Source organism: Echinops telfairi, unplaced genomic scaffold (assembly GCF_000313985.2).
Source record: "Echinops telfairi isolate 266 unplaced genomic scaffold, ASM31398v2 ScPeMD7_9;HRSCAF=40, whole genome shotgun sequence".
NCBI lineage: Eukaryota > Metazoa > Chordata > Mammalia > Afrosoricida > Tenrecidae > Echinops > Echinops telfairi.
In genome coordinates, this window is record NW_022103906.1 from 23,963,551 (window position 1) to 23,975,717 (window position 12,167).

A 12,167-nucleotide genomic window follows, 5' to 3' on the forward strand; every position below is an offset into this window, starting at 1 on the left:
AATGGAAACGCTGGGCAGTATAAGATAAGATAAAATAATAATTTATAAATGATTAAGGGTTCATGAGGGAGGGGGGAACGGGGAGGGAAGGGGAACAGGTAAATGAGGAGCTGATTCCAGGAATCCAAGCGGAAAGCGAATTTTGAGAATGATGAGGGCAACGAATGTGTAAGTGTGCTTTACACAATTGGTGTATGTATGGATTGTGATAAGAGTTGTATGAGCCCCAATAAACTGATTAAAAAAAAATTAGTGGCCAGGACAAACATTGGTGTGTACTGATTATATAAACTTTATATTCAAATTTATTGCTATGGATGGCAAGAACGGGGATGGCATGAACAGGATGTTAAAGACAATTCTTTCAGACTTTATGCTCTTATGTGCTATTTGGCTGACAATGGAAATAATTATGGGGGGGGGCTTCAAAAGTTCATGGAAAAATGGAATTAAAAATTAATGGAATTTTTCTACAATCTTTTTGAAATCCCCTTGTCTAAAGAGTATTTGATTCAATGAAGCTTGATTTGTTGTCTGATCTCTGGTGCACCTGACACCAGACAACTGGGGTGGTGGTGATTAATGAAGAAGGCCAGCTCTGTCCCCTTACCTCAGAATGATGTGCACGGATTCCAAGCGGGATGTGATGTAAGCTTTGGTAACCTCAGGAGTATAGGTTTCCAGCATGTGGGGCTCTGTGGCTTTGACATATGGCACAGAGGCTGCCAGCCGTTGCCATAAGCTCAGGAGATAGTGCACACTATTTGGGGCAAATTCCCAGTGCTAAGGAAAACCAAAATAGCACAGTTTACATTGTTATGCACACTATATTAGTCCCATGCCAGTCAATACAAAGGACTATTGTTGTCAGGTACCTAAAGACTTTTTTTTTTTTTAAAAGAAAGACACACTTTTGGGGCTTTGTTTTGAGTGTGGCAACTAGTTTAATACGTTTATTACACATTTTAGAGATTGAACATCTAAAGAGAAGAGCTGTTCTAAGCTGGGCCATAAGAAAGCTTTGCCATACTTTGCCATAAAGAAAGCCCTATGTAATGGCTCTCAAATGTTAGCATGCATTTTAATTACTCAGTGCACCTGTTAAAAACTTATGTGTCTGGGCTCCATCTAAGACCTCACAAAACAACCAAACTCATGTCCATCGAGTCAATGCAGACTCACAGCAACCCTAATAGGGTAGAACTGCTCCTCTGAGTTTGCCTGTCTTTCTCCTCTGGAGAGGCTGGTGGTTTCAAACTGCGGACCGTGTGGATTGTAGTCCAACATGTAACCACTATGCCCCCAGGGCTCCACCTAAGACCTAGCGGGTCAGAAATTTTGCGATAAGGCCCAAACACTTGTAGTTTCATCACGTTCCTTGCATGATTTTAACATGAGCCATACAATTTGAGAACTCCTGCCCCGTTTATCTTACATGATGAACAGAGGGAGAAGCTCTTTCCTCTTCTGTCCAGTTCCCTGGTCTAATACTGACTCGTTAGGGGTAATTCTGAGGGAGTTATCCATCTCTTGAATCTAAGCAGTATCTTTGTATGCCCACCTGCTCCTCTAGCCATTACCTCACTTTGTAAATATATGTGAATAGGCTGAAACAGGGCCCTCTTATGTTTCCATTCACTGCTGCCAGGGAAAAAATGAAGACTACTCTTATGAGGTTAAAATAAGTCAGAGGTTCTGATGTTCAGAAGAAAAGAAAAACAACTGAAGGCAAACCTGTAGGCTGGTCACTGTGAAGTTGGCTATCAATCGGATGACGTCAGGGTAGTTTTCCACCTTTACCAATTCTCCTAGTTGATAGTTACTTTTCAATCGAGCCAGTAGTCTGCAAAACTCATGATAATTGTTTGGGTCTGATAAACTCTGGCAACAGTATAAGAGGGAAATGAAATGTAAACTGTGAATTACACATAGCGGAGAAATCCACTTTGAACCTTCTGGAGTATAAATCATTATTCTCAAATGACCGATCTTCAGAAGGCTTAAAAACATGTAAGAAAAGCTCCCTTTCAAAAGGGCTGTCAGGTCTGTTCATAATCGTCCTATGAGATGGGATTATTAATGCCAACTGGAAAAATGTGAAATGAAAACCCAGAGGGGTGACACCACTTGTTGAAGATTATAAAGCTGATTTATGGGAGAAATGGCGCACACTCAAAGATGGGAATGATCTGTTTGCTTTCTACCAATCAAAGAAAAATTATGGAATTTTAATTTACACATGCCAAATTCATCATTAAGGACAATTAAGATACAGTCCCACAGTTACCCAAATATTCATATATTTATATAATTAATCTAATGAATGTACTCACCCATGTTGCTACATTTAGATATTTGTTATATACTTATGTAAAACATTAATTTACATCCTGTACCAGATTACTTAATTATATGTTTATATCTGTCTTTGTCTATTAGGACAGGAGAGCCTTTGTCTTGTTTGTTACTATGCCTTCTGTCTTGGATAACATTAAGCACATAGTAGCAGTTGCTCAATACAATGTGTTGAATGAAGAAACAGGATAAAAAAAATCAAACTGCTTTTAAAATATTTCCTTGCATTGAGAAGTGGTACTTGCTGAATCTTTGAGACAAACTGCAGAATGAATACTTGAAAGCGAAATCTCTCTCTACCTAAAAGCAGCCTTATCCACTTAGGTTAATGGTGTACATTTGAAAACAAAAAAGAAAAGAAAAAATCGTTAGGCTTAGTTTCTTGGGAAAAAAAAGACTAGCTCCATCCTTATTTTCCTCTATCAAAGTCATCACTTTCTACAATTCATGCAGCACTGAAGTTGAGGGAATACAAGCTTCTTTTTTGAACAAATACTTGCAGAATTTGCATACTGAGTTCACACAAATCGTCCTTAGACTGAACTCCTTTCTGGGATTTCTGCCAAGTGTGGCCTTCGACAGATCTCTTCCTAGTCTACGTATGCTGCACCAATCAGCATTTGAGTATACATGGATATGCTGTAGTTAGCTGCTATGTAGTCAACGCCAACTCATGGGGACTGTGTGTGCAGAGTAAAACTGCCCATAGGGGTTTCAAGGCTGTGAACTTTTGGAAGCTGACTGCCAGCTCTTCAGTCCAAGAAGCCTCTGGGTAAGTTTGAGGTTTGCATCTTTTAGTTAGCTGTTGTGGTTGCTGGGTGCAACTGAGTGGACTCTGACTCACCATGGCCCCATGTGACAGAGTAGAACTGCCATACAGGGCTTTCTTGGCTATACAGTGAACCCTCGCCACTTCGTGCTTTGAATTCCGCGGCTTCACTCTATCGCGGTTTTTGTGTAACAGCGCATGCTCTGTCATTACTGCCACTGATTGGCTCATACTGTACACGCTTGATGCCATAAATAATATAATAAATAATAAATGATAATTGTAACGTCCAAAATGTTTTACTGTATTTTCCCCTTTTTCGTTTAATAAATTGGGTAATACGAGTGTAATGGTGACTAAAGGGTGTTTTTCATGTCCTCTATGCTCTAACTACGAAAATATTTGATTTACAAATAAGGAATCCTACTTCGCGGAATTTCATTTATCACGGTAGGGTCTAGAACCGATTAACCACGATAAACGAGGGTTCACTGTATTCGTTATGGAAACAGGTAGTTAATTCTTTCTCCTGGGGAGCTGTTGGGTGGTTTGAGTCACCCACCTTTTGGTTAGCTGTCGAGTGCTGACCTAGTGTGCCGTCCAGGGAGTCTGTATAGGCAGATACTAACCCTATACTTGTACAAGGGTAGTCAGCTTACCTGTGGGTTTTCCAGTATTCTTTTAACACCATCAACAAGATGAGAGAGAAACTTGGCCCTTTCGGCATTGTTAAAAAGAGATCTTCGGACGGAGGCAATCTGTACTAAGCAGGATAACACCTAATAGCCAGGACACAAGCCCAACAAAAATTGTTAAAATGATGGCACAAATATTTTCACCAGACCTATACTCTTTCCTCTATGTGAACAATTCTATTCTATTCTTGCTACCAGTATATGATAAGATCAGTGGAGTATAGCTTAAGATATTCCAAAATAGCTCAAAATACCGAAATACCCTCCACCCCCAAATAGCCCAGGTCCAAGTTGATCATAGCAATTAATTAGATTAACAGTTTGAAAATAAGCAGGCATTTTTCTTTGACCACCTCAATGGCTACTTTCGTTCTTAAGACACTTTATTTACCTGCGTATAAGCCGGCCTGACTATCAGCCAAGGCACCTAATTTTACCACAAAAATTGCATTAAAAATGTGCTAGACTGCTTGGCTTATACTCCAGTATATACAGTATATGTGTTTACTGCTCGAAAACACCAGTTGAAATACCTTAAATTTTTGCTTAAAGGTCTAATTTTTTTCTATTTTATTACAGCCTCTTGGCTTTGCAAGTGCTATAATCAAATAGCCACATCGACCTATAATCTGAAAACCAAAAACATACCAGTTTTTACACAGCAAGCACCTTCCTCTTTTCTTTCCCCACTGTGTTAGACCTTGTACCCTTTGTTTTCCCCCTGTCCAGACCCTTCTTCACATCGTGCTCGGAACCCATGCAGGCACTTATATGGATTACAACCACCAAGTCCCCTCGCCCTGACTCTAGTTGGCTTCAATTAATGCAGAGTCCCAGGACGTGAATGAGCATAAGGAAAGAGGTACTCTTTCTGCCTTGGCTGGGCTCTGGGTTCTTTACTGAAGACCTGCTCCTGCTATACAACCCTCTCCTAAGCCACATGTTCTGCTCTCTCCAATTTTCTTCTATCCCTGAGAAGTGCCCCATTATTGCCATTTTTCCACTTTTGTTAGATTTCCTTAATTCTTCCTACACCTTTGCAATCATCATTTCAGTAATTAGCCCTCTTGTAACTTTACGTGAAGGTCTCCAATAATTTGAAGAACTACTACAGTGACCAGGAAACGATTTACTGCCAAAACACAAAGCAAAATAACCATCACTTTACTGTATTTTCTTTATATCCTTTATGTACAAAAGTATTTAAAAAATCATTTTACTGGGGGCTCTTACAGCTCTTTTAACATTCTATACATCAATTGCCTCAAGCATATTTGTACACATGTTGCCATCATTCTTTTCTAAACATTTACTTTCTAATTTGAGCCCTTGGTTTCAGCTCCTCTTTTTTCCCTCCCTCCCTACAACAGTATTTTTGAGACCACCGAAAGATTTTGTGAATCTGAGATTAATGACCACTTTAAAGGAGAATACACCTTCCTAAAAGCTTTACAATGTACAAGTATGCAAATTTGCCTGCCCGTTGCAGCTTCTATTCCTCGCGTCTATACCACGGACCTAAGATTTTTCCATAAATTTCTGTTAGGACAATCTTAAAGGTTTGAGCAGACACTGTAAAGTGAATCCCCACAATCTAGCCTGTGGCAAATGTCCATTTGAAAGTAATCAGTTAAGAATAATTTACAGTGAAAACCTTTAGTGTATCGGCTATACTTCCATGATGCTCTCTATTAAAGAACACGAACCCAGGCTCATTCACCATAGTTACTTTCTACAAATTGGTTTGCTTTAGGAACGGTGGTCCTGACTCACCAAAGGTGAAAATGAAGGAGGGATGGAATGATAGAGGTCAAAAAACAGCTGCAGTGTTGAAGAATCCAAGAACGCTGAAACAAAGACCAAAGACAGCACTGCGTTGGGTACGTCTGCACCTGGCTGCTGACCAGGTAGACTGGGAAACATGGTTTTTCCCCACCCCACCTGCCCTCTTGTTTTTAAGGTAACTAGTTTTTGGCTCCTATAAGAAACAGTCTTTTAACTCTGAGGGAACAAGACAATTTGGACAATGCCTATAGCAGGATTATGATTTTTCAGAGTTTTCCTTGTGAATTGGGTGAAGAACAGAACAGGTCAGCTTTACATTCGATAATCCATACACATTTTGTTTTGCCTCAAGGACTACAATACCAACAATGTAACAACACTTGTTCCACCTCCTTCCTGTGTTTTGTTTCTATTCCTCCTCTTTTTCTAACCCTTCTGAACTTTGTAAATGTGGCCCCATACTAGCGAATTTTTAACCCTAGGAACATAAAGATAAACATAGGCACAAGGTTTTTAAAATTTAATTTTGCTTTTAAAGATACACATTAACTCAATGAGTGAATGATAACAAAAGTCTACAGGCTGACCAATCCAAGAAACTCACATACTAGTGATCTGTTGTTGGGTATCCCCAAGTCGGTTCTGACTCATTGTGAACCGCGTGCAACAGAACCAACACTGCCCAGGCCTCCCCATCCTCAGAAACAGGACATTTGAGACACGTGTGCTGGCCACTGTGTTAATAATCAGCAATTATACGTCTTCCCAGGCTGGGGAAAATCTGAAAGGATTCCCTAATAACTACTTCCCCTCATTGTAGAGATAGATGCTAAATTTCAAAATTAACTCTCAAAGTGAATCAGAGCATTATCAAGGAGGTATTTAGAGCAGTCTAAGGAGACCATGTACAGTGTGGCAGCAGGCAGGCTTAGGTGGTATTCTCTGTTACCTGATCTCCAGCTGGTGGGAATCTGCACTGTACAGAGGTCATCTGAGGACTCATCAGTAGACGTGCCAATGAAATCAAAGTTCAGGCAATTATGAGTGAGTTTCAGCAACTGCATGAGTAAGCCATGTTGACTTTCATCATTCAAGTTTAGATTCTTTCCTGAAGCCTGGAAAAATGAGCATTAAATGAGCTCCACATATTTCTTTCTTCCCGGACTCATAAGAAAGCTGTTACACCAGAGAAGGCAAGTTGTATTTCAGTTTAATAAAGAGATGCATTTCCCTTTTTGAAAAGATGCTGCATTCACATCACCTCAAAGTCACTATGCAAAGAACTAGTTCCTCATTTACAGCAAACGTCACTAGCTGTTCAATTTAGGTAAAACCTTACCTAGCAAGACATTTTGTGGACTGGTCAGTCACCTGCTATTAATAAATTCTGCCAAGAACCAGGGGGTAATATGAAGAGAGGAAAACTATTAAGACGAGGGCCAGTGATGTGTACTAAATGCTTGTTAAATGGACACTGAGATTACACATCTGTTTAGTTAGCACTTGAAGAACAGGTGAGGGCCTCCAAGCAGTAAAAAAGGGACATATAAGAATCAAGACTCAGAAGAGTCAGACTGCTGGAAGAATAAGAGATATTTTGCATGTTTGTTAAAATTAATTTTTAACAGTTAATATTTTATATATTGCAGATATAATGGGCTCAGGAAATTCTCACGTAACATGGAATGAATGCTTGTGGGTTCATACACATGTAAAATCCCATTTCTAAACTGGGCGAAGACTAATGTCTGCGAAAGAGCTCTGAACAAGTTCTACATTCTGCCTACCTTTTTTCCTTTTAAACACCCATTATCACTACCATTAAAAAGAAAAAAACAACAAACTGTCTAAACTAGAATTTAAACAAAAACTAAATGGAATTTTATTCGCAAAGAACAGCTTAATACTAATGTACAGCTGCTGTGACTATAGATTCAAAGTTATAGACCAGCCATGGCTTCGATGACTAACTGGTTGACAGAAACGTATTTCTGACAGTATCAGTGACAAGGGTTCAATCCTAACTTTCCTCAAGAGCGTTCCGTTCTGTGGAGTGGAAACCTTTGACAGAAAGCTTGCTCCGTCTGAGGATTGTTTGGGAAATCCAAGGTACATAATTGAGGGCGAGAAGGAAATCACTAACTGGAACAGCAAAGAACACAAACTTGCTTCTAAATAAAAATTGGGACGAGTTGGAAGATCAAAACAAACAACAACAACAAAAAATCTCCAAAACGAACAAAATGCGGGAGGCTAATATTTATAGACCCCCATGAGCTTTCCATAGGGCCAAAGCATCTAGACCAGTGGTTCTCAACCTTCCTAATGCCCCGACCCTTTAATACAGTTCGTCATGTTGTGGTGATCCCGCAACCACAAAATTATCTGTTGCTACTTCATAACTATAATTTTGCTACTGTTATGAATCGGGCAACCCCTGTGAAGGGGTCATTTGACCCCCAAAGGGGTAGGGACCCACAGGTTGAGAACCGCTGGTCTAGATCACCATTTCCAAAGTGAGCGATAATGTCTCTTGGGGAGTCGTGAGGCTTTCTTTCAACAGCACAAAGTGTTACAGTCTTGGGAACCCACAAGGGCAATCCTACTCTGTCCTACAGGGCTGCTATGAGTTGCAATCGACTTGATGGCAGTGCGTGATAGGTTATAGTATAAAACTTCTTAATTACTAGGGGAATGCTGAGTAATTTTTTTCTGAAAAGGAGGTGCTAGGCCAAATAAGCTTTGGAACCTATGGTCTATAGACAAACATTGTTACCAATGCACAGGGCTCTTAGTTTAACATTTCTTTCTTCAACTGTATCAATAAATGCATTGAAAACACCAGCTTTCTATTTTAAAACAAGTAATTTCCTTATGTGATACTGTCTACTCCTTTAGGTTATTAAATCTAAATGGATGTTAAAAATTCAAAATCTCTTTTCCTTACAGATGTTTCTTGTTTATTTTCTGCTTTTAACTCAGCAGGGGACAAGGAGACAGCCTAGTTTTTATATGCTAACAATGTAGGCTGAGCCTGCTTTTAGAGTACTATGGATCCAAACACTGTAAAATGAACATGCTTTCAACTCCACATAGGAGGGTTTTATGTGGCTATAAAAAACAAACAACAAAATTTCAAACTCCCATGGTAAACTGGATTCCATTCAGACAGGCACATGGGCTATGTGTTCATGTTCTGTTCTTTACCTCAGGGAGCAGATCAGAGATGGGTATATCGCAATCCTTACTCCAACTTCAATGATCAATCTGCTACGTTTCACTAATGCCTCTGACATTCTCTGAAGAAGACGGTGATAATAGAACCAACATCTACCAAGTCCTGCCTCATTCTTACCTTTTCAAATGAACCAGGGAGCACAAACCAGACTGCAATCTCACCTGTTTTAGTAAATTGCAGGAAAGTGTGAAGATATCAAATAATGATGAATCTCGGAAAGAAGAGGCAATTTTTCTGTGCTTGGTCAAAGGATGGGTTGTATCTGCCTGTGTGAAAAAGAACAAAACAACTGAAGTTTTATAACTGATTGAGAAGAAATAAAAATTTCCAGTAGTGCTCACATAAACAAGGATTAATAACAGTAACACTTAGACCCATTTCTAACATTGTCACTGGTCAACCATATATGGCTAGAGTATAGAACACAAGCTGAGAATAGCTACACAGGACATCACTTCTCTAAACCTTAGAAGAGGGAAGGAGGTGGAGGGATGAGGATTTCCAACTGCAGGTTTGATTTTACTTTGAATTCAGGCAAAATGTCCAAATTGCTGGCAGGCAGACAATGCTAATAATCACTTTCATGTTGTGTTGTGGCTCAGTCACAAAAACAGACATGGTTTGGATTTGGGTAATAAACCATTCCAGGTTGAAGTTACTGCCTCATCCACTACCATCAAGTTGATTACTTATCATGGTGATGCTACATAGAGTGTTTCTAAGGCTGTCAAATTTATGGGAGTAGATAACCTCATCTTTCTCCTTTGAAGCAGCCAGTGGTTTTGGAGCACCAACCTTGCAGTTACCCAACACCACCAACCAGGGTTTCTACCAAAAAAATCAAAACCAAACTCACTGCCATTGATCTGATGCCAACTCACAGCAACCCTACAGGACAGAGTAAAACTGCCCCCGTAAGTCTCCAAGACTAACTCGTTATGGTGTAGAAAGCCCTCTCTTTACAGAGTGGCTGTTGGTTTCAAACTGCTGATCTGTCAGCAGCCTAACATTTAACCACTATATCATCTGGGCTGGTATAAAACTACCCAAATGGACATTAATGAACAATCACGAACTTAAGATAAATGACCAAACTCACTACCATCAAGTCAATTCTGACTCGTGACTCTATAGGGGCAATGACTCTATAGGGGCAGAGTAGAACTGCCCCTCCGTTTAGGTTCCTGAGGCAGTAAATCTTTACAGGAGCAGAAAGTCTCATCTTTCCCCGTGGAAGAATCTGTGGGTGGGCTTGAACTCCTGACCTTGTGGTTAGCAGGCCAACCATCCATCATGCCATCAAGGGCTGCTGGATAAATGACAAAACTCAAACTTACTGCCATTCAGTCAATTCTGATAGTAGTCTCTAACTCACTGTTCGTTCTCTGATGTTGTCAACATATAGTTTATATCATAGAAGTGAGCACTTGATTGAGATGGTTGTATGAAAAGGGTTTCAAAGAGTTTGTGGAAAATTTTCATGATCTTTAATTCTATTTTCCCATAAACTTTCATACTTCCTGGTATTAGCCTCTCATTTACACTTCCTTTCATTAGTAAACCTTATAGTTGACATACAGTAGATGCTCAAAAGTGATATAAAAAGAATTTCAATGTCACGAAGCTCAATTTTTTTCCTATTTACTCATTAATTCATCTAAGAAGAGCTAATTTTGCTTTTATCACATTAAAAAATAATACACTGAGATTTCTGATGGACAATCAAGTTATGAATAGGCCTTGATTTTATCTCTAAGCTCAAACAGGAAGGGTGATATAAATATTGTTTCTGATTTAAATCCAACAATAAAAAAATAACAGAAAATTAAGGTAGAGAGAGGCTCACAATATTCCCCAAATCCGCCCAATGTGTTAATACAAATGTCTTAGAGAATAAGACATTACTGATTTATATTTCATCCACCACATTGCTCATGATGCACAGAGATCAATTACATGCTAATAAGTATGTGAGATACAGGTCCACCGTTTTTAAAAGAAAGCAAAGTAGAATTTTGGGGAGATATATAAACCAACACTGATGAGTATCTGTTGGACTAGCAGTCAAAGGGTCTTTCTTCTGAGGCACCTCTGGGTGGATTCAAATCACCAACCTCTTGGTCATTAGTAGAGTGCTTAATATTTGTAACACCCAGGGATACCATTTGTACTCTGGAAAAAGGCTACCCCCGATTTAAATTCAGATACTGCTGCTCACTAATTGAAATCTTAAGGGAAATTACTTAAATTTTATGCCCTATAGCTTCCTTATCTAGAAAAGGAGATTAAGAATTGTACCTATTTCATAGGATTGCTGTGAGTATAGAATGCATTAAAGAATGATACTTAAAACTGTGGCTGGCACACAGTAAAAATTCAAAAGTATAAACTATTATGAATTTGGTAACTGACCACAATGAGGATTACATTAATAGGTTATTAGCTAGCACATTTAAAAATAATACCTACTCCTAGTTAAAATTTCTCAGGGTTAATGTCTGCATAATTATGAGCAATAGCAACAGTGAAGCTAATATAATTAATATGCTGATAACTTAAGGCTAAGGTGTTACAACTATTATTAATATTGGTCCATTGAATAACGATTAAGTTTTAGCGGGACAGAAAAAGTAAAAGAAAAAGTAATAAAGCGCTAGGAAGCCAGTGGTGTTTCCTCTGTAGTAACTGTGATACCAATGATTGAAACGATTTGGTTTAACATGTTTTTATGCATTCTGAAATGAGTACCAGAAAAATCTTTAGTAACAGGACATGGAAAATTGATTTTTAAATGACTATAAACACTTATTAACATACAGAGAGGACACACAAATGATGCTGGCTCCACTTTAATGACTCAGTTTTGGGGACAAATTTTGGGGAAGGCTGTATTTCATTCTAGCTTTGATTGAGGGCCACTGGTCTTCTCTGTAAAGATGTGTAAGGAAAGCCAGGATGGGAGGAGACACATCCTGGAGCCACAGCGGGGACAAGGAGCTAGGAGAGAGGCTGTACTTGCAGAGGAAAACCCAATGGAGCGACCTTGTTTCAAAAGGGCATTAATCACTTACCGCAAAAGCACACAACTGCCAGGAAAGAGCATCCCCCACACAGCAGAAAACACTAATACTCAGAAAAAATATGGCACTTACTTCAATGAGGAAGGCTGTAGCACTTACTTGATTAATTTCATTGGTTAGCTGAGATAAAATTGTGACGCCAATGACGCAGTATTCAACACTGTCCTAGTAAAAACACAATACAGAAGGACTCAGTACATGTAGCTTGACTGTACTCAACACTGTCCTAGTAAAAACACAATACA

The 12,167-nt window shown here is 39.2% G+C and overlaps 1 protein-coding gene across 2 annotated transcripts in view; it reads right to left on the bottom strand.

Moving 5' to 3' along the window:
- The window catches only part of XPO7 (exportin 7), a 101,600-nt gene that overhangs the window by 24,237 nt on the left and 65,196 nt on the right, over positions 1-12,167 (bottom strand). The window contains exons 5-11 of one of the 2 annotated variants that reach the window (XM_004707580.4): positions 12,022-12,087; positions 9,004-9,108; positions 6,554-6,719; positions 5,593-5,666; positions 3,784-3,903; positions 1,735-1,881; positions 611-783 (exon numbers count right to left, since the gene is read on the bottom strand). In XM_004707580.4, the coding sequence (XP_004707637.2) occupies positions 611-783; positions 1,735-1,881; positions 3,784-3,903; positions 5,593-5,666; positions 6,554-6,719; positions 9,004-9,108; positions 12,022-12,087 (851 nt within the window). Of the gene's footprint in view, positions 1-610; positions 784-1,734; positions 1,882-3,783; positions 3,904-5,592; positions 5,667-6,553; positions 6,720-9,003; positions 9,109-11,994; positions 12,088-12,167 lie in introns of both variants that reach the window. The other variant, XM_045286665.1, reaches the window with a different exon arrangement.